Here is a 23,672-nt window from a genome sequence, read left to right as displayed (position 1 = left end):
GTAGGATAGAGACAGGTGATGTTGTTGAAGTGAAGATTAGCAATATTGGTGGTGTAAAGAATACTGAGTTTGAAGCTTAGCTCGTGGGAAGATGTTACACACCATTGGGTTCAGTCTGAGCAAGCTTCAGGGGCAAAGGTATGTAGCTTTTGGCAGGTGACAAATAAGAAAGCCTCAAGTAATTTTTAGAGTATTCAGTGGGAGAAAGTTCTGATTCATCCATGACTTGTAGCGGACCAGCAGTCTGGTAGTACAGTGGTGCTCATGGAGTTGAGGTTGGTGGCAATTAGATAAAGCTAGATGTTGTCAGCATACATGTGGAATGTCATTGAATAATGTTACTGAGGGGCCAACTTGTCGACAAGGATGGAAACCTTGGATACTTTGGACATGAATGTGCAGGCAACTGAGGAGAAGCTATTGCTGGCTAACCTCTGGCTGCAACTTGATATGGCACTACTTTGGTTGTACTGGCAGGGCGATCGTGCAGTCTGTTGCTGAGTATTTCAGTGCAGTATGTGTAAATGCACCAAAATGTACTGGGATCAGCACTGCATTCAGACTGCCAATACAGGATATGATTGGGTAAGCAAATTCTCTTGAAAGAATCCTGATCTGTCTAGTTACAAAAATGAACAGAAGGAAGCAAGTACACCACCTCACAAGAGCAAATAACTTGAATGTTGCACAATCAAGTGGACTGGATGTTGATGGCTATCAGCATTATTATTGGCCTGGGGCTGAGACAGGTTCAGGCTGAATCAGTCCCTGTGCAGTGCTGTGGTGTTGTTCCCTTTAATGCAAGATTGTACATTAATAAACTGGTCCCAAATAACTTGTACGTCAGTTGCAATAGACTGTTCTAAATTAGCAAGGTTCGTGTTGGCCTTTTTCACATATAAGCATCAAGGAAAAAAAATGAGATTGGAATTGTGGCCTGCTGAGATTGTTTGTGATAGAATGGCATTTAATTTTTGATCTCATTTACTCCTGTAGGGTTTTACCAGAATTTGAGAAAACACTTTTGGCTCCAAAGGAACAAATGTTGGAAACTGGCTGCGAGTCTTCTGAGTCTGGCTACATGGACATGAAGTTGCCACCAAGGAGCACATGTCGCTATGACCTTGACGAGGTTGATGTCTACTGGTTGGAACTGGTGAATGCAGAATTTCAAGGAGCAGGTATTGTTTTGTCCTTTTCTAACCTGTGAGGGTAGTAGCCCAGATATAGTACTCTTCCCCTGGTGCTGAGGGATATTCAAATTTATATAGATCTTCTTCATTCATAGATCTCTTCAGTTTTCTTGTTGATTTTTCAGCAATCAACGTGCTGATGAGGTTCACAAATTGTCAATGTTCAGCATCTGGGGATTCACTCTTTCTGCATGCAGCTTTCTTGGTACAAGCAAAACCTCTCTTGTGTTGAAAGCAGATCATTTGGATATTCTTTAAAAAGAGAGTTCTTGCTTAAGAGTGAGGTAGTTCAATAATTGAAAACAAAATGGTGTTATTGCTTTATCAGCCATGCCTAGGACTTTTTATTCTTGCAGTTATACACACATAGACACACACAGAGCTTTTCAGGGAACTGTAATTCCCTTCTCCATGTTCTCATACATACTGACACTGATACACAAAAAACACTGAAGAATCAGTACAGCATGAATTGTTCTTGCCCCACTATAATATCTTATCCTTTACAGGGGTTATGCACAGTGCATATACAAAGATTATACAAAGATGTAACATGCAATTTCAAGAGACCAGTGAGCTAATGCAATTCCTGGCTTCTAGGACTGAGTACTTGAATGATGAAAGAAATCCTGAGAGTTTCTGATAATTTGAAATTCTGCTTTAGGGAGTAGAACCCATTGATAAAATCTCATTTGTTGTAGAATTTGGATTTACTTCATTGCATTGGAGCACGGTCTGAACTTCACTTGCTCATCATGACTTAAGTGTCAGCTTTTGAAGAGATCCAATGTGTGCAGGTTATTCTGATGAAAACCTTTGAGTTGTGATGCTTGCTTGTTTTGTAACCTGCAAGTTGGTGAGAATGGTGAAGAGTGTCATTTCTCTGCTAGTGATAAGCTGAAGTGGTGCTACTGGTGGTGCTAACTGGGTCTAAGGGCTCATAGAACCTTCTGTCTCCATCCAACACACTATAATATTGAAACTAGGAAAGGCCATTTGGAGAAATATATAACCTTATTAGTTCCTGAGAGGTCTTTTTGCACCATTATAGTATAACCCCTTTAAACAAAAACATCATACTCTAAACTTGTCAGCACAGGTTTTCAAGGCTACTGTAAATGTACATTATGAACAAGAACAATGCAATTTTTGTCCTGCTCTATAAATAAGATACAATTCTCTCAGAACAAAACCTGAAGTTTCAGTTGCATACAGGATGCAGTCGTGTACTTGGAAATGTTTATATAATTGCAGAGTCAATCTGTGTGGGGAAGGTGGAGATAGCATAGATTTTCCAGTTGGCAGTATTTAACGACTGCGTTAATCTGTGTAACAGAGATGGGTAATACTGGTGCTAAAGTCAGGCAGTTTGGAAAATCTATGCTGGTGTATTTTTGCACTAGCCTTTTATCTCTGGGACCTGGGCTCCATTGCAGACCAGACAAATTGCTGTCTGTGCCAAGTATAATGTTTCTGGATAAAATTAACAGAAAATGCTGGAAATACTCAGCAGGTCAGGCACCAGTTATGATCTTTAACATTAACACGGTTTCTCTCTCCACAGATGCTGCCTGACCTGCTGAATATTTCCAGCATTTTCTGCTTTTATTTCAGATCTCCAGATTACACAGTATTTTGCTTCTGGATAAAATTAAGTTGGACAGTTTTCCTAGTGGGTGCACATGCCAGGATAGAATTACCCACATTTTTGTACTAATTGACATAAACTTCTTGTTCCCATTTCAAGAAGCTAGTATGATGGCTAGTGGAGGATATGAATGGATAACACTGTTGATCTTTCAAGATTTTAATGGAGCATTGGGAGGGGAAAACAGAGAGCTATCTTTGCAACTAGAGCGTGCTACACATGTCCTGAGAGTGTATAATATTAATACTCGGTCCAAGTAGTAGAAAATGGTTCATTTCGTAAAATTCATTATCTATGTTGACAAAAAAAATTACTAACACTTTTAGCTGGATTAGTTTTTTTCACCAGTTATGTTTAGTTGGCATCCTTCCTTCTACAAAAGATGATGGACACGCAGCAAGCAATCCATTTAGGTGGGCTGTCTTCTCTTGGTGCACCTTTGTTGATAGTTGTGAAGGCCAATCCTTGAGAGGCAGGTTCTGCCACAAATGCTGCATGTGAAGCTGCCAAATGACGATGTGACTTGTTGTTTTCAACATTGGCGCCTGTTGCCAAGCTGCTGTAGCAACTGGTCAATGTGGTAGTGCAGACCAGTTCACATGGTGTGTCGCCATTTCCCTCTTTCGCCAGCTAGTGACTCCCAAGTGCAATTGTCGACATTTAGGGCCTTCATGTCACGCTTGCAAGCATCCTTGAAGCGGAGCTTTGGGCGCCCCACTGGTCGTCTGGTCTTGGCTAACTCACCATAAAGAAGGTCCTTGGATATGCGACCATCTTCCATCCTGCGGACGCATCCAATCCACCGAAGCTGCCTCTGTCTGCTTAGCGCCAATACACTTGGGAGCTCTACCCTTGAGAGTACTGCCACATTTGTGATTTTGTCCTACCAGGATATACCCATTATGTGTTGCAGACAGCAAAGATGGAAATTATTGAGCTCCTTTTCCTGGTAGCGGTAAGTCACCCATGTTTCACAGCCATACAGCAAGGTGCTGAGAACACAGCCCTTATAAACCATCAGATTGGTCCTCAGGGTCAGCTTGGTATTGTCCCATGCGTGTTTTTCAAGTTGACCAAATGTGGTAGCTGCTTTCCTAATGCGTGTATCGAGCTCCGCATCAAGGAACAGATTGTCTGGACCCAAAGTAGCAGAATTTGCTCACCACTTCCAGTGGGGATTATTTAGTGCGATCAGGGGTGGCGATGCAACACCTTGTCTCATGACCATGGTTTTTTTGATGCTTATAGTCAGGAGAACAAGTTAAAGGCATGGGAGAGACAGTCCATGAGTCTTTGTAGCTGAGTTTCCGTGTGAGCGATAGTGCAGCATCATCAGCGTAGAGGAGTTCTCTGATCAGGACGTAATGTGTTTTTGTCTTCACTTTCAGCCTTGATAGATTGTAGAGCTTGCTGTTTGACGTAGTGTGCAAATAGACTCCTTCCATATCCGCAGGGAAAGCGAAGATCAGGAGCATGGAGAAGAAGATGCCAAAGAGAGTGTTTAGAGCATTAGTAGTAATGTGTTATGGGAAAAAAACTCCACTTAAGATAGTATATTTAATAAGATCCATTATACTCTGTGATTCTCCTCACTTCAATTATGTCCCTTCACCGCCACCATTGCATAACTGGAAGTGACTATATGGCAACAACGTCATCTCAACTCATGGGATTTTCCAAATGTATCTTATGTTGTTTCTAACCAAGAAACACCACATTCAGCCTATATGCATCTTTTTAGGATGATATAGTTATAACAATACAAAGCATCCTTACTTAAGGAGGGATATACTTGCATTGGAAGCAGTTCAGAGAAGGTTCACTGGACTGATTCCTGGGTTGAAAGGGGTTGTCTTATGAGGAAAGGTTGAGCAGGTTGGGCCTATACTCTTTGGAGTTTAGAAGAATGAGAGGTGTTCTTAATGAAATATATAAGATTCTGAGGGGACTTGACAGGGTAAATGCTGAGATGATGATTCCCCTCATAGGGGAATCTACAACCAGGGGTAGAGTTTAAAAATAAGGGGTCTCCCATTTAAGAAAGAAATGAGGAGGATTTTTTCCCTGAGAGTTGTTAATCTTTGGAATTCCCTTTCCCAGACAGCAGTGGAGGATGGGTCATTGAATATATTCAAGGCTGAGTTAGACAGATTTTTGATCTACAAGGGAGTCAAAGATTATGGGGGGGGGGGGGGGGGGGGTGTCAGCAGGAAAGTGCTGTTAAAATCACAATCAGATCAGCCATGACCTTATTGAATGGCGGAACAGGCTTGAGGGGTCAATTGGCCTATTCCTGCTCCTATGTCTTATGATCGTACAGGCATCCTGAACCAATCACATTAATTATTTTCCTGTAAGACTCAGGACAAACATTATAATCCCTCCCTCTTCGAAGTGATACAAAGCCATGTGGTAAACATTGATCAGAAACAGAGCATGAGTATTTAGGGGGGCACTCTGCAGTGTAAATGGGCACAGCTCCAATTTATTCTCCCACACATATCTGAACTCCAAGCTAGGTATGGAGTTCATATAAGCTTTGAGCTCATTGGGTCATCTCCTCTACCACAGCAATAGAGTGACACTGAATTCCCACAACAAGAAGCCAAACAGTGAAAAAAAGGGATCGTGCTGCAGAATTCTCCTTTGCAAAGGGTATTTGTGCAGAGGTGCAATTACTTAATTGGAACTGTAACAGCTGAGAAACATCATTCCTTAACTATTACCAATTAACTAATTGTGCTTCACTAGCATGTTTTCTCCTACAACAGTTCCACAGAGTAATATGTAATTAACACAACAAAGTGAAAACTGGTCAATTATCTTACAATTATTAATTAAAAGGATGTGGCCATCAACAATCTAGTTAATGGTTAGATTGGTGTCTGGTGAGCTTTTTATTTTAGTTTAAATGTATAATACAGAAGTACTGTTTTATCAGTGGATTCCAATTAAGCACAACAACAGGAGTGTAAAACTTCTGTATGCTATCACTTGAACTGTGAAAAGCACTGAGCTTTCAAATTCGGGATGTCAGGATGACTCTATGACAGTAATTTGAACTATAACATCAGGTGACATGCAGGTGGCTCCAGAGCAGTCACTACTTATCAGGTAAACTAAAGTTTCTGTTGGAAACTGTAATTATATTCAGTGCTGCGTAGGATGCTTGTTATGAATAGGAATGAAAATTTCACTTCTTTCCCATTTGGACACTGGCTGCCCCTAAGTTTCACTAGAGCCATCGAATAACAGTAAGTTTGCTGTATCCCCGCTGTGTGTTATAATTAATGCGCTTGTCAATGATTTGCATTAAACACTTGTCTGTAGTATTTCGCAATCATTATTGTATTCAGAATAAATTGTATCAAGGAACTGAAACCCCTGGATGTAGTTTGCACTGGACTGCTGTCCGTTCCTAATGCAGGGTTTCTGTTGCTGCAAGGACACACCACTGACTGTGATTGAATTTCTGGCGTCAGGTCATTTAGGTAACATTATTTGGGCACCTTGGCATTAATGGGGAAATGCAGCTGAGGTGTTGCAAGGAAAAGTTGTTGAAGGCCTTTGGTTTGTTGCAGTATCATGTGGTTAGGAGTCTCTGTGCTACCGTTAAAAGATTTTTAAAAAATATGAACATTTTCAAAGAAATCAATTGCATGGCCATTTTAGTCCTTCAGAATCTAATAACAGCCATCCCTGGTGCCCAGTGTTGCAATACTGAAATTATGTTGGATGATGTATATCTGTCATTAGCATACCATCTAGAGCCACGGAACCTGGGCAATGAGTAAGAAAAGGTTGATCAAAATAGGTGAAGTACGATGGGACTGTTTATATCCTGGGCTACCGTGAAGGCCTGTTAGGAACCCTAGAAATACTCAGCAGACGGGGCTCTGGCATCAAGTCCTCAACGGTTGAACCGGCGGAGGAAGAAGTGCCATCTGAAATATCTCAATGGCTGTTTTGGCGGATGAAGGCTGCAGCAGAACGAAACTCCCAATCGTCTTGGTTTCCTTGCTATTGGATCAAGTTGTCGTTCTGTCAAGATGTGTGTGGAAGCTAGTGTGCAACGGTTTCTCCACGCTAAAAGATGTCATGCACAGGCGTCTTCCTTGACATCAACTCCCAGGAGATCATCGCGCTGGACTGAACCAGAAGGAGCCTAGCCTTTTGAGACCCAACAACGACAAAGTGAAGAGAAAAAACGAGAGCGGTGAAAAGAACAAGGCATAGAATCATAGAAAGTTTAAGGCACAGAAAGAGGCCATTTGGCCCATCCTGTCAGTGCCGGCTGAAAAACGATCCACCTATTCTAATCCCACCTTCCAGCATTTGGTCCGTAGCCCTGCAGATTACTGCACTTGAGGTGCATATCCAGACTCCTTTTGAATGAGTTGAGGGTTTCTGCCTCAACTACCCTTTCAGGCAGTGAGTTCCAGACCTCCACCACCCTCTGGGTGAAAAAGCTTTTCCTCATCTCCCCTCTAATTTTTCTACCAATCACTTTAAATCTATGCCCCCTCGTCACTGACCTCTCTGCTAAGGTGAATAGACTCTTCACCTCCACTCTTTTCAGGCCCCTCAAAATGTTGTACATTTCAATCAGATCTCCTCAAGCCTTCTCTGTTCCAAGGAGAACAACCGCAGCCTATCCAATCTTTTTTCATACTGCATTTTTCCAGTCCTGGCAACTTCCTCGTAAATCTCCTCTTTACTCTCTAGTGCGGTTACATCCTTTCTGTAATGAGATGACCAGAACTGCACACAGTATTCAAGTTGTGGCCTAACCAATGAGTTATACAGTTCCAGCATAACCTCCATGCTCTTATATAGTCTTTACCTCGGCTAATAAAGGAAAGGATACCATATGCCTTCTTAACCACCTTTTCGACCTGTCCTGATGCCTTCAGGGATCTGGACAGTCACTCCAAGGTCCCTCAATTCCTCTACAATTCTCAGTATTTTCCCATTTATCGTGTATCCCTTTGTCTTGTTTGACCTCCCCAAATGCATCACCTCACACTTCTCCAGGTTGAATTCCAATTGTCATTTTTCTGCCCATCTGACCAGACCAGTATTTTCCTGCAGCCTACAGCTATACTCCTTGCTTCTACCATAGGGCCAATCTTTTGTGTCGTTTGCAAACTTCTTGATCATGCCCCCTACATTTACATCCAAATCGTTAATATATACCACAGAAAACAGGGGACCTAGTACTGAGCCCTTTGGATGCCACTGGAAACAGCCCTCCAGTCACTAAAACAGCCGTCAACAGTTACCCTTTGTTTCCTGCCACTGAGCCAATTTTGTATCCACCTTGCTGCATTTCCCTGGTTCCCATGGGATTTAATTTTTTTAACCAGTCTGCCATGTGGGACCTTGTCAAAAGCCTTGCTAAAATCCATGAAGACCACATCAACTACACTACCTTATCTATCTTCCTTGTTACTTCTTCAAAAAATTTGATCAAGTTAGTCAAACAAGATCTTCCCTTAACAAATCCATGCTGACTATCCTTGATTAATCTGTGCCTTTCTAAATGACAGTTTATCCTGTCTCTCAGAATAGATTCCAATAATTTGCCCACTACTGAGGTTAGACTGACTGGCCTGTAATTATTCGGTTTGTCCTTCGCTCCCTTTTTCAACAGAGGTACAACGTTAGCAGTTCTCCAATCCTCCGGCACCACATCTGCATCCAGTGAGAACTGAAAAATGATGGTCAGACCTTCTGCTATTTCCTCTCCTGCTTCTTTTAACAGCCTAGGATACATTTCATCTGGCCCTGGTGATTTATCGAGTTTCATGGTTGCTAATCCCATTAATACTTCCTCTCTCCCTCTGTTTATCACATCTAATACTTCACAATCCTCCTCCTGAACTACAATATCTGCATCATCCCCCTCTTTTGTGAAGACAGACGTAAAGTATTCATTAAGAATCATACCAACATCTTCCGGCCCTACAAATAGGTTACCTTTTTGGTCTTTTATGGACCCTACTCTCTCCTTAGTTATCCTCTTACTCTTAATGTATTGATAAAAACATCTTTGGGTTCACCTTGATTTTGCTTGACAATATTCTTTCATGCCCTCTCTTTCCTAATTTCCTTTTTGACCTCTCTTTCCTAATTTCCTTTTTGACCTCTCTTTCCTAATTTCTTTTTTGATTTCACCCCTCCACTTTCTATACTGCTCTTGGCTTTCTGTAGTATTGAGTTCTCGGTGTCGGACATAAACTTTCCTTTTCTCATAGGGTCATAGAGAGGTACAGCACTAAAAAGGCCCTTCGGCCCACCGAGTCTGTGCCGACCAACAACCACCCATTTATACTAATCCTTCATTAATCCCATATTCCCTACCACATCCCCTCAATTCTCCTACCACCTACCTACACTAGGGGCAATTTACAGTGGCCAATTTACCTATCAACCTGCAAGTCTTTGGCTGTGGGAGGAAACCGGAGCACCCGGCGGAAACCCACACGGTCACAGGGAGAACTTGTAAACTCCGCACAGGCAGTACCCAGAACCAAACCTGGGTCACTGGAGCTGTGAGGTTGCGGTGCTAACCACTGTGCCGCCTTTTTCTGCCTTATCTTACCCTGTAGGCTCCTTGACATCCATGGGGCTCTAGATTTGGCCGTCTCACCCTTTTTCTTTGTGGGAACATGTTTATTCTGAACCCCTTGAATCTTCCCTTTGAATGCCTCCCCATGTTCTGACACTGATTTATCTTCAAGTAGCTGTTTCCAGTCCACTTTTGCTAAATCACTCCTCAGTTTAGTAAAATTGGCCTTGCCCCAATTGAGAACTCTTAACTCCTGTTCTACCTCTGTCCTTTTCCATAATTATGTTAAAACTGACTGAATAATGATCACTACCACCAAAATGCTCTCCCACTGCCACCCCTTCCACCTGCCCATCTTCATTTCTTTAAACTAAGTCTAAAACTGTGCCCTCTCTTGTTGGACTTGCTACATACTGGGCAAAAAAGTTCTCATGACCCAAACTAAGAATACACAACTAGACATCCCACATGACAACAAATGCCCTATGTGCCATAAAGTCTGTAGATCCCAAATAGGCCTCATCAGCCACCTTCGGACTCATGGAAGACAATCATCCTCGCCTGCGAGGGATAGCCAATAATAGAGATGTGACCTGCCTTTTCCAGTGGGATATTGGCCATCCTGTAAATTGGGCGGTGATCTGTTAGAATGGTCCCTGATCCATCTCCTGCTCCTACTCCCATCCACTCAGTTCTGCTGAGAAAGCAGTAGAGGAAAAGTGGAGAGTGTAAGCTGTGATGTCAGGACGTGGAATTAAAGCAATTCTAGCTGAGGATGTGTATTTGTGCAATCTTATTCTTACATCACTGTTAGAATTTGAATACCATAATATGAAGTTTTACTTTTCTACAGACATTTGATTTAATACTTCACAGCTTTCTATGATTAAACCGTGCTGAAAAATCCTCAGAGAGTGATAAATTAAATATGTTGATGTTAGTGACAGGAAGGCAGGGCACCCAATTCAATTAATTATGTGTCTCCTCAGACACCCTTTGAAACTCATTCCAAGCAATTGTAGCAGAATCAGAATTATGAACCATATTGAATACAATTAATATCATAGTTTTAGTGAGTTAAAATGGTTTGCTGAGGTGCCAGTAATGGACTTAATTAATGGACTGTGCTTGATGGACCAAATGACTTTTTTCTCTTTTTAAAAATTATTTACCAATTTTCTCTCACGGAGGCGATGACTCAGGGGGTGATACAATCCCACAAGCTTCTATACCCTGCCCAAATGGCATTCTTCATCTGGGCTCAAAAAAATGAGTATGGGTAAGATACCGAAGGATGTAGGTATGGGCATCACAGCTGAGTCCAGTCCTGTTCTTCTGCCTGATGTCCATACCTGATAGTTCCAGCAGGGATCACTTGATCAAGGGTTGGGGCAATTTCCTTCTCTCAGGAGACCCAACTATAGCATCACGTTGCTGCCCTAACTGAGATCACCTAGCTCAGTTCAACTCAGCGTCACACGAAAGGCCGGCTAGGGTCTGCAAAAAAAACTCCAACCCAAGCCTGACAGAACCACATCCGACCCGGCCCGAGTCTTTCCATTTTTTCCTGCACCAGACCCGACCCAACCAACAGTTAACTTACCTTCCATTTTTCACGATGTTGCTGATCTGCACAAGCTTAAAATAACTGTAGCAAAACCACCTTTCTAGTCCAAAAATTAAATTAACCGTGGAGCCACTTACCTGTGATAGCGTGTATCCAACCCAGCCGGAGCCCGAATGTCGGACCCAGAAGTGCAACCTGACACATGTCGTCGGGTTCGGGTCGGGTAGAAGGCCTTTAATACTGAGGGCATGGAGGATTTTGAAAACAAGGATGAGAATTTATAATCGAGGCATTGCTCAACTAGGATCTAATGTAGGTCAGCGAACACAGGCGTGATGGGTTAACGGGACTGCGAGTTCGGACACAGGTGGCAAAGTTTTGGATGAGCTTAATTTTATAGCGTGTAGAAAATGGGAGGCCAGCCCAGAGTGTGTTGGAATAACAAAGGCATGGATGAAGGTTTCAACATCAGATAAGCTGAGGCAGGGTGGAGTCGGGCAATGTTATGGAGCTGAAAGTAGGGCGGTCTTCGTGATGACCTGGATATGTGGTCGGATGCTCACCTTGGGGGTCAAGTATGATACCAAGTGGTTAGAAACCTGTTAAGCATAGAATCACAGAATGGTTACAGCACAGAAGGAGGCCATTCGACCCGCTGTGTCCGTGCTGGCTTCCCGCAAGAGCAACCCAGCTGGTCCCACTCCTCTACCCTTTCCCTGTAGCCCTGCAAATCTTTTCTCTTTGGGTGCTTATCCAATGCCCAAGATTTGTTCTGGATACCCCACAAGAAGAAATTGTTCCTCCGTATTTACCTTATCAAATCCCTTTATCATTTTAAACACCTTGATTTAGATCAACCCTCAACCATCTAAGCCCAGGGTAATACAACCCACTTTTAGGCAGTCCTCAATTTAATCCTTTAAGCCCTAGTATCATTCTGGTGAATCTGTGCTACACCCTTTCCGAGTGCAATATATCCTTCCTGAGGTGCGGTGCTCAGAACTGAATACAGGGCATAAATACAATTTTAAATGTAAGTCACTTCGAACAAAGAACAAGGGAAACTTATTTACATAGAGTTATGGGGCTGTGAAATTGAATTCCAGGGTCAGTGGTTATGGCAGAAATGGTCAGTATTCAAGATTAGATTGGATAGGTCACGGGGGGAAAAGGGGGTGAAGAAATATTGGAATAGGGCGAGTAAATGTGATTCAGCCTATTTGCTCAGGTGCTGCGGATAAATGCCAGCACAGACTGGTTGGATCGAAAGGTTTGTTTCTATGTATCTATGGCTGCAGCTGGATGGAGTACTCAACTGAAATACTTCTCGTTAGTTTTTATTTAAGTGGCCTGTGCCGCTTCAAATCATTGATGCAGCACTTATTGTAAGTTTTGAAAACCTTTCGTATTAACCTGCTCAGCTGAGTAGTTCTGTCATTTGAGGATAATTTAAAGAATAGCGTTGTGACCCCATACTCTCCTGAGCCTGGTGCAGGATTGAGATATGAAGGTTACGAAATTATGAATATACCTTTCTTTTCAGCAGATGATCTAACAGTTGTGGCTGGCATGACCTAAATTCTTTTGATATCTCATGATATACTTGTGGATGAAAACTAAGCACCTGCAGACAATTTTCTGGCTAAGCTAGGAAGTATTGATAAGTAAGCATTGACTTTGCAACAGTATGGATAACAGGAATATTTGGGGAGGAAAAAGTTAATAAAAACTGTGACCTGATGCTTAACTCATCTCGACCACCAGCCTGGACATTGAGCGTTGACAGGCTATTCCATTTTTGAGGACATCACAAATGATCCCGATCTTCCCCTCACACGCAAATCATTTGATAGTGATCAATGTCACGATACTGTTTTTTTGGGGGGATGCATGCAGTGTGTCTTTAAGACAGCAAAGGATCAGTACTGCTTTAAGAACAAGCAAGCCTCAGGAGTTACCGTGAAGGTGCATTTGGGTTGCCTTTGGATACAACCATACAGAGAGGGAACTAACAAGCTTCAGAAGGTGCATTCTGGTTGCCTTGGATACAGCCACTCAGATTAAGGATCGATATACAATGTTGCGATTAATTTTTAAACTGGCTTTTTGTTGAAACAGACTGTTCTCACAGACACAGACAACTGGGCCAGCAAGAACTGAACAGAGATCTCTGTTAATTTAACCTGAAGGAAAATTTAAACTGTGACTATTGTTCATCCCTCAAAATTCTAAAGCCAGATTGATTCTGTTGAAAGTGGTTGTAAGTTGTGGATCTGCTGGAAGAAAGAGAAGTTTAGAGCTTTGGATGTCGGACTGTTTTCCTTTCCTCGTCGGACCCTAGAAGATTGCGAGTGGACTTTAATCAGAGAATTCATCGGGAAGTGTAAATCTGCAAGAACTCTAATTTTTCCAATTTTTAAAAAATGTTTTTATCTTAGTGGTGTTTAAGAACTTAGTTTTTCTAATAAAAGTTAATTTGTTGATTTAAAGACATCTGGTTTGGTTTACCTCATTCGGGGGTTGATAGGGGGTTCAATTCAGCTGTGGTTTTCTTGAATTTGGAAAGTTTAAAGTGATAGGTTAGGTGATCTGTGGAGTGATGGGACTGAATGGACAGTGCATTGCTCCCACCGCAATCAGAATCATATATTTTGATTGGGGGCTTTGTCTTTAGCGGTCATGTTGCAACATATTAATTGGGGGCTTGCTCGCGATTGAATCATATTTTAATTAAGCGACTCGTGTCTGGGATCAGAGTCAGGCTAATATGGAGGGCTTGCATTTGGGATCATATTAGTTACTGATCTCTGGGATAACATTTAAATTGGGTTCTTGCGTCTGGCGTCGTATTTACTTTCTCTCACATTTGGGATCATATCAATTGGAAACTCGATTGTTGGGATCTAAATCTAACACCAATTACAAAGAAATAAAAAGAACCAGGTCTCTTGTAGAATATGGTACAGTCTATACCATTGTAATGGCATTAGTGGTTGCTGCAGAGTTTTTGGGAAAGCAGAATGTTTCCCTGTGTGACTTGCTAACTTTAGCTAAGAACAAATTAAAAGAATTGGCAGTGAAATTAGGGTTGGAATTGAAATCAGGTGCCAAAAAAGCAGAGATAATTGACATAATAGCCAAACATCTGGAATTAATAGAAGATGATGATGATGATGAAGGGGAATATGAGGAACAAGAAATAGTAGGTCCAAGAGTGATGCAGTGGTATTGGCTAGGATTCAGTTAGAAACGTAAAAACCTGAGGATGTAAATGAGTTGAGAAAACTTGAATTGGAAGATAGGGAGAAAGAGAGGGAATCGAAGTTAAAAGAGATGGAACAAAGACAAAAGGGTAGTCTTGAATCCAGGGAAAATTTGGGTCAGGAAGAATCTGAATTGAGCTCAGGACTCAGTAAAAAGTTGTTTAAATTTATACAGGCTGTTCCTAAGTTCGAAGAAAGGAACGTAGAGGCATTTTTCATATCTTTTGAAAAAATAGCCAAACAGATGAAATGGCCAAAAAAAAGCTGGACACTGCTTATGCAAAGCAGGTTGGTAGGCAGAGCTTATGAAGATTATTCCATGTTTCCTGAAGAGGCTTCTGCAGATTATGAGATGGTATAAAAGGCTATTCTCGCTGCATATGAGATATGAGTTAGTCCCTGAAGCTTACCGACAGAAGTTTAGGAACTTGTGGCGATTGGCTGGGCAGACATATTTAGAATTTGAGAGGGTGAAGCAAATTACTTTTGACGGTTGGATACGGGCATTAAAGATAGAAACCACCTATGAGAACCTTCGAGAATTGATTCTCTTAGAAGAGTTTAAAAACTCCATTCCTTCAGTAGTGAGAACTCATATAGATAACCTGAAAGTTTCGAAAGCTAGGCAAGCAGTGGAAATTGCTGATGATTTTGAGCTTGTGAATAAGCCAACCTATTTTGTCCATCAACCTCATAAACCCGAGAAGGATAGAAAGTGGCAGAGTAAAAGGAAGGCAAGTAGTCGGGGACAAGAAGGAACAGCTGGGAATGCTCCAGGATCACCTCCCCAGGTCAGATAGGAAGGTGCTAAGGGTAGAAGTGAGGTTCGCAAGCCAAAGTGTTATCATTGCCACAAACCGGATTATCTTAGTTCAGAGTGCTAGAAATTGTGAGGTAAACCCATAGGACGTGTTGGGGTATGCAAAGCTAGTGCAGAGGAAAAGACTCTGACTGAGAGTATAGCAGACCAGGTTATAGCTTTAACGATAGCTGTGAAACCAAATACTAAAACTAAAAGGAGTGTAGAGGTTAAGAATAAAATACCTGAAAGTTATAATGAATTTCTGTCAAAGAGGAGAGAAACTCCATATCATGTAAGTGAGGCAGAAAAACCTATCATTATACTCAGGGACACAGGAGCAACCCAAACACTGTTGCTCGGGAAAGATATAAGGCTTCCACCAGAGAGCACCTTGAACGCTTATGTTTTAGTTAATGGAATTGGCGGGGAGTATGTACCCGTACCTTTGTATGAAGTACGCCTAGAGAGTGACTTAATATCTGGGATAGTAACAGTAGTTGTTGTCCACAGTTTGCCAGCAAAGGGAATTGATCTACTCCTAGGAAATGATTTGACTGGATCAAAAGTATCAGTTTCTCCTATAATTACAGAAGAACCAAGTGAAATTATGGAAACGGAGCAATTACAGGAACAGGTTCCGGGAATATTTCCTGCGTGTGTAGTCACCCGAGCAATGGCTCAACAGGATCCATTGTCGGAGGTAAAAGGGCACCACAAATAGATAGCCAAGTATCTGAAACCTTATTTGGGGATTTAGATAATCCAAGTGAGATGTTTAACAGATCATCTATTATTGCAGCACAGCAAGCTGATCCAGAGATATACCGAATAGCACAGATGGCTCTGACAGAAGCTGAGGCGAGAGGAGTTCCGGAAGGCTATTATATGGCAAACGGGGTTTTGAGGAGGAAATGGAGACCGCCTCATAGATCTGCTGATGAAGACTGGACAGTTGATGAACAGATAGTGGTACCACCTAAATATCGCCAAGGATTATTAAGGTTAGCACACAACATTCCTTTTGCAGGACATAGGGGCATTTGGAAGACCAAATCATGCATAAGCCAACATTATTACTGGCCAGGTCTTAGAAAGGAGGTGAGACAATTTTGTAAGACATGCCATACCTTTCAAATGGTGGGAAAACCACAACCTACCATAAAACCAGCATCACTACTTCCCATACCAGTGATTGAGGAACCATTTGGCAGGGTGTTAGTAGACTGTGTAGGACTCTTTTCAAAAACAAATGCGGGGCATCAGTACATACTTACTATCATGGATATGGCTACTTGATTTCCAGATGCCATTCCTTTGAGGGCAATTACTGCTAGAGTAGTGGTAGAAAAGTTAACCCAATTCTTTACGAGATATGGGTTACCACTTGGAGTTCAATCAGATCAAGGTTCTAATTTCATGTCTAGGATATTTCAAGAAATCATGGGCAATTTTGGGATTAGACAGTTGAAATCTTCATCATATCACCCATAGTCACAGGGAGCTTTAGAGAGATTTCACCAGACTCTCAAAACAATGATTCGAACATACTGTCACGAATAACCACATGACTGGGATAAAGGACGAGACTTTCTTTTATTTGCTGCCAAAGACTCACCAAATGAGTCTACAGTGCTTTTAATGGTTCTCCCTGTAATGGTAATAACACTAATACTTCATCCCCTGGTTGAAAATCAGGGGTTTTTGCATTCTTGTCTGCCCATTTTTTCATAGTGGCTTCAGTCCTTTCAAATTGGTTCACTGACATGAGGTAAGAGGTCCTCTAAAACTTACAAAGGACAGATTCTTGTAACAAAAGAATGAATTCTCACTACTAGACTATGTATCTGTGTTCTGGGAAAGGCTCACAAAAGCTTGTGGTGTAGCTCAGGAACACGTTAAAGTATCCCAAGCCACTATGAAAAAATGGGCAGACAAGAATGCAAAAACCCGTGATTTTCAACCAGGGGATGAAGTATTAGTGTTATTATCATTACAGGGAGAACCATTAAAAGCACAGTTCAGTGGCCCATATAGAGTGATCAGAAGAGTGGGTAAGGTAAATTTCTTGATTGACACCCCTGATCGCCGGAAGAAAAACCGGTTGTGTCACATTAATTTGCTCAAACAATATTACCGCAGGGAGGAGGATAAGCCAGTACAGGTATGTCAGAAAATCGGGACTGTTGAGAAGGAAAAGGATAGTGAGGATGAGACAGAAGCAGGCCTAGACAATTCTCAGATTGAACCTCCAACTATCAGATTAGCGAATACAGAATGGCTAGGAAAATTAGACAACATGCTTTTGCACTTCGAGGCAAAACAGTGTGAAGACCTAACCAGGCTTTTCACAATGTTCAAAAGAGTTTGTAGGGATAAGCTAGGATGTACAACCTTAGCCACACATGATGTGGATATAGGGGGAACCATTCCTTTAAAACAACATCCTTACTGCTTAAGTCCGGACAAACAGGCCCAAGAGAAAGCGGAGATGCTGGAAAACAATTTGATCGAACCTAGTCAAAGTAGCTGGAGTTTGTCAGTAGTTGTAGTACCTAAACCTGACGTTTCAACCCGATTTTGTATAGATTCTAGAAAAGTTAATGCTGTAACCAAGGCAGACGCCTACCCAGTTCCGCATTTAGAAGACTGCATCAACTTAATAAAGGGTTACCGGCAAGTTTCTTTGACTCCTCGAGCCAAAGAGATATCAGCTTTTGTAACACCTGACGGTCTTTATCAATGCCGGGTGATGCCATTCGGGCTAAAAAAAAACCCCAGCAACCGTTCAAAGATTAATGAATAAGGTGGTAGCCAGTGTTCCCAACTGTGTAGTATATCTCGATGATGTACTAATGTACAGTAACACTTGGCAAGAACACTTAAACCAATTAAAACTTTTGCTTAAAAGGTTACAAGCCGCAGATTTAGTGGTAAATTTGGAAAAAAAATTAATTTGGAAAAGCAAGAGTAACTTACCTCAGACACATAGTGGGGCAAGGTCAGATATTACCAAAAACAGCAAAGGGACAAGCCTTAATGGAGTTCCCTATCCTTAAATCTAAACGGGAAATAATGAGATTTTTAGGGATGTGTGGTTTTTACTGGAAATTTGTACGAAACTTTAGTACTGTGGCTGCTCCGTTAACCGACTTGCTACAAAAAAGAAAAACAAAGTGGTATGGTCAGATGAATGCCAGGCAGCTTTTGAAAAGCTAAAGGCAATCCTAATTAATGAACCAGTGTTGGCTGCTCCAAATTTTGCAAAACCCTTTAAATTAGCGATCGATGCTAACGACCTGGGGGTTGGTGCAGTCCTATTGCAAGATGACGAATCGAGCATAGAGAAGCCAGTAGGGTATTTTTCCAGAAAACTAAACTGTCATCAGAAAAAATATGCCACTGTGGAAAAAGAAACATTGGGACTTTTACTCGCTCTCAAACATTTTGAGGTATATGTCTGCCAGGACTATAAAGACATATTAATATACATTGACCATAACCCATTAATAGTTGTGGAAAAGTTTAAAAACCAAAATGCTAGAATCTTTAGATGGAGTCTGTTGTTACAGCCTTATTATCTAAAGGTTGTACATATTTCGGGGAAAAATAATGTTATCGCCGACGCTTTGTCACGGATTTAACCATGTTAACGTATGTAGATGGCGATGGTATAAAAGAAAGTTGTAAATTATTAGTAGAGTATGGTGTGCAAATGCGGGGAAAAGAAAAAATGTGTTGCCGTTTTTTTCAATTTGTAGTTTTTTACACATTGTAATGAAATGCATTTTGGGAATGGCATTTCATTCCGCCAGGGGCGGAGGTGTCATGATACTGTTTTTTGGGGGGAAATATGCAGTGTGTTTTTAAAACAGCAAAGGATCAGTACTGCTTTAAGAACAGGCAAGCCTCAAGAGTTACCTAGAAGTTGCATTTGGCTTGCCGTTGGATACAACCATACAGAGAGGAAACCAACCAGCTTCAGAAGATGCATCCTGGTTGCCTTGGATACAGCCACTCAGATATTAAGGATCGATATACAATGTTGCGATTAATTTTTAAACTGGCTTTTTGTTGAGACAGACTGTTCTAACAGACACAGACAGCTGGGCCAGCATGAACTGAACAGAGATCTCTGTTAATTTAAACCGAAGGAAGAATTTAAACTGTGACTATTGTTCATCCCTCAAAATTCTAAAGCCAGATTGATTCTATTGAAAGTGGTTGCGAGTTGTGGATCTCCTGTGGTCATCGCTGGAAGAAAGAGAAGTTTGAAGCTTCGGATGTCGAACTGTTTTGCTTTCCTCGTCAGACTCTGGAAGATTGCGAGTGGACTTTAATCAGAGGATTGTTAATTGGGAAGCGTAAATCTGCAAGGACTCTAAATTTTTCCTATTTTTTTATAAAGTTGCTTTCATTTTAGTGGTGTTTAATAATTTAGTTTTTCTAATAAACAGTTAATTTGTTGATCTAAAGACACCTGGTTTGGTTTGCCTCATTTGGGGGTTAATAGGTGGTTCAATTCGGCTGTGGTTTACTTGAATTTGGAAAGTTTAAAGTGATATGTTAGGGGATCTGTGGCATGACGGGACTGAATTGACAGTGCGTTGCTTCCACCGCAATCAGAACCATATATTTTGATTGGGGGCTTTGTCTTGGACGGTCGTATCATAACATCAAAAACAGGAATCCAGGCGTAGCCCATTCCCCTCTCCTTCATCCCAGCTCAGGAACAGTGAAGCTAATTGTAGCATCCTACCCTTCTGACCCTTTTCAAATCAGCAGACTCTGTACACACCAGTGATTGACCCTGTAACCTTTTGCGGACTGCATGACTCAACACAAGACTAGGCAGAGTATCCACCCATTGAGCCAAATGGATTCTGGGAGATGCATCAGGTTTGCCCTTTCTATTAAATAGGTTTAAAAATAAGATGGCTGCTAAGGTCCACGTCATTATAAAGATAAATTGTATTTGTTTTTCCAGGAATGCTTGAGGTTGATGAGCTGATGATGGAAAGGATCATTGAGGAGCTGGAAAGTCAATGCCAGGAGAACATGAACCTGGCAATTGAGACTGAAGAGGGTCTCGGGATTGAATACGATGAAGATGTGGTGTGTGATGTGTGCCGCTCCCCGGAAGGGGAGGATGGTAATGAGATGGTTTTCTGTGACAAGTGCAACATCTGTGTTCACCAGGTAAATAGTCACCGTTTGTTCATGCCCTGGGTATTCCTTGAATATTTACATTTGAAACTTATTGTTGTGATTGGTGCCCTTGGTGTGCCAACACATAAAGAACGCAGGTGTGGGAAAAGGGAATGCTGTTCTGAGATTGGGATTAAGTAAAATTGTCAGGGTAGAATAAATGGAGATTTATTCTGCATCTAACTCATGTTGAACTTGACATGAGAATGCATGATGATGGTACACAATCAGAATGATAGAAAGCATGGAAAGCCACTAAGCCTGTCAAGCCCATTGTTTCAACATACCATATCTACTTGCTGTACCATTGACTTCACTGTACCCATTTAATCTCCTGGCAAACACTCTTAAGTAAAAATTCTACAGAGTTTCTCCCTGGACCAAACAAAACTTCTACATATGTAGCTGACCTTAAGTTCTGCATTATGTCATGCTTTGGGGTTTCTACGCTCCACAATTCTTTGAGTTTAGAGTCACTGGCCGCTCTGGTAAGTGAACTGTTATGGTCAAGTGAGGAGGGGTTGAAGGGCTTCCCTCTTTTCCCTCCTTGTTTGACCACAACAGGTTTAATTCTTTTTTAAATTGGATGTACTGAGCAATTCAATAGGTATTTGATTGCTCACTTGCTATGATTATAACAAGAACTAATCGGACAGGTTTTATTGAGTTAAAAAAGAAAGAGGTTAACTTTATTGTACCTAAACCAAACTAATAAAAATAGTAAACAAAATGCCAACTTTCATTCACTAACACTCACTAGAGGTTTACCCACACACAAATAGGTTATCGAGTGGGGAATGGTAGATTGGTTGAGTTAGAGTCCATAAAAAAACAGTATACAGTGTGTGAAGTTTGGTGATTCGGCTGGCTTCTAGATGAATTAAGTGGTCCTGAGGCTTTTAGTTTGAAGAGGTAGATGACTGGTTCGGTGAGTCTCTTGGAGACTGCGATGTGGATGATTTCCTCCGATGGGATTTCAGATTGTAGGCGGAGCATGCAAAAGTGGTCAGTTAACAGGCAGGATTTGAAAGCTTTCAAGCTGAATGGAGAGAGAGAAGAGACCCCCACTTAGGGTCTGCTCATGTCAGAGTCCAGTTGCTTCTCCTCTGCTGCAGAGAAAAAAAGCTTAAAACCACAGATGGAGAAGTTTTGTCACATGACAGTCACTCAGTGAATCAAACATAGCATTTAGCAGTATTTCTTTTTCTTGTGGGTCTTGGTTCTTGCTGGGGATTTGGCAGACATTTCGTCTCTCTCCTCGCAAGCATTACAGTGTAGGATACAGTGTTGCAAATTAAGTGATCATCTTAAGCTGAAAGGATGGCTTTGCTGGCAGCTTGTCTTTTTAAAAATGTCTAAAAAAAAAATACAAATTCAGATCTCCAGCGAGTGCACCAAAGAAAATTATTGTTCAACCAAACACATTGGTGTAACAGAACCTTGAGTCTTCTATGAACCAGAGTGTAGTTTTACCTGCCCGATATCTGGGAAAAGGTGGCAAGTCAAACAAAGAATCCTCGCCACTGTACATATACTACTGGAATGCATCACGTGTCACTACATGATCATAAACTTTGGTAGTTGGATCAATAAGAGGTCCATCACACTATGTCTTGGGCTATATGCTATTAGACAAACTTACTGATCATTAAACAGTTACTTGAACAATACTGTGTACAAAAACTATATTTACAGTAATTGCAGACCACTAATTTCCTCAAAGTTCCCAAACAACAGGTACTTTACCCATGCTAGCACTCGCCATGAAACTAACCTATGACACAAATTCTTTACTACTTACGTTGGTTGTACATTACCACAGAGTCACAGACCTGCCCCTTATCTCTGCTGGTTTCAGACTGCTGTCTAGTTTCACTAAAGCCCAGATGTAGTCCCAGATTTATTTGAAGATATGCCAGAACAGAAGGATTTCTCTTAACTACATTAAGGAGTTAGACATTCATAGGATTCTAAATGGTGTTTGCCTAACAAACACAGTTGGCAAATAGATCAGTACTATAAACAGCTCCACAAGATGTTTGTAAGTGAATGGAATGGCTTAACCGATTAATCAGGTCCCAACACACCAAGGAAAGTAGCAGCATTTGATTCTAGCACATCACGGTCTTGGCATGTGTATTTTCTTCAGCTTTCTCATTCCTCTTCTTTGGAACTCCATTTCTAAACCTCTCTGCCCCTCAAACTCTCTCTCCACCTGTAAAAATCTCTCCCAAGACCCATCACTTTGAGCAAGCATTTGGCCACTCCCTCCTAATCTCTCCCTTCATAGCTTGCTTTACATTAAAGGTGTCACATGAATGCAAACAGTTGTTGCTTTTAGAATTAGTTGGTAGTAACCAGTTTTAGCCCTGCATGTGCTGTGACTGGCAAGAAAGAACCAAATAAATAATTGACTATGCATACTATTGCTTCATTTTTGTCAAACTTCAAATAACCTTTGCTTTGCTCTAGCAGCTCAGGAATTATCAGGTTTCAAGTATGTATATTCGGGATTTAGGCCAGCAGCTTTGCTGTTAGATGTATATTTTAAATCCTACTGTGATTACCCACTGCTAAATGGTTCAGCCTGTTCACAGAGATCACTGCTTGGTAAATCTTTTGAGCATCAGAAGCAGGATGTAGTGGTCTGAGTTTGGTAATTCTCATAAAGTAGCTGACTGTAATGACACTAGTTCTTGCACCCATCCTAAATTTCCAGAGATTCTGCAGATTCCCCACCATAATTTCAGCAGAAGATCAGTTTAGAAATCCCAGAGAGATGACAGAAGTAGCTGTTTGCATTGTTTCCGCTGATCTTCTTCCAAAGTTCAAGCAGGAGAACTTTATGGAAATTCTCCCCCACAGTATTTAGATGTCTGTCATAAATAATTGTTTATCTTAACTGCAACTGTTGTCTGTTTCCAGTAGAGAATCATTTAATGAGGTCCATTGTGTATGAGAAGAAAATTCCAATTAGTTTTTCGTCTCATTTATTTACTGATTCTAACATTGGTTAAGACGGTTAATTCTTTAAGCACTTTAGCTGAATGCCGACTTGATTATGATAGATGACAGTTTGGCTCGCAGGTGTCTGCACAAAGAATTTATTCGCTTGGGTTCTTGCCGGAGACATCTGACCGTTTGCTGTTTTTAACTCACGACAGGCTTGTTATGGAATTCTGAAGGTGCCCCTCGGCAGCTGGTTGTGTCGGACGTGTGCCCTGGGCGTTCAGCCAAAGTGTTTGCTGTGTCCCAAGAGAGGAGGCGCTTTGAAACCAACACGCAGTGGCACGAAGTGGGTCCATGTTAGCTGTGCCTTATGGATACCTGAAGTAAGACATCCATATGTAAGGCGATTAACAACAGGGTGTCAGGGAACTGTCATGATCACACGTTTAGAGAAGGGGCTGTTCACTGCTTTTC

At 41.4% G+C, this 23,672-nt stretch overlaps 1 protein-coding gene across 9 annotated transcripts in view; it reads left to right on the top strand.

The window, feature by feature from the left end:
- Nucleotides 1–23,672, top strand: part of jade2 (jade family PHD finger 2) — a 199,304-nt gene that overhangs the window by 112,427 nt on the left and 63,205 nt on the right. For 8 of the 9 annotated variants that reach the window (XM_068043712.1, XM_068043711.1, XM_068043710.1 and 5 more), the window contains 3 exons: nucleotides 997–1,181; nucleotides 20,029–20,240; nucleotides 23,414–23,581. In XM_068043712.1, the coding sequence (XP_067899813.1) occupies nucleotides 997–1,181; nucleotides 20,029–20,240; nucleotides 23,414–23,581 (565 nt within the window). Of the gene's footprint in view, nucleotides 1–996; nucleotides 1,182–15,955; nucleotides 16,046–20,028; nucleotides 20,241–23,413; nucleotides 23,582–23,672 lie in introns of those variants that run through there. The other variant, XM_068043718.1, reaches the window with a different exon arrangement.

The sequence above is a fragment of the Heterodontus francisci genome, chromosome 12 (genome assembly GCF_036365525.1).
Source record: "Heterodontus francisci isolate sHetFra1 chromosome 12, sHetFra1.hap1, whole genome shotgun sequence".
NCBI classification, from domain to species: Eukaryota; Metazoa; Chordata; class Chondrichthyes; order Heterodontiformes; family Heterodontidae; genus Heterodontus; species Heterodontus francisci.
The sequence above is the reverse complement of the archived record's forward strand: the minus strand, read 5'-3'. Positions and strand labels throughout refer to the sequence as shown.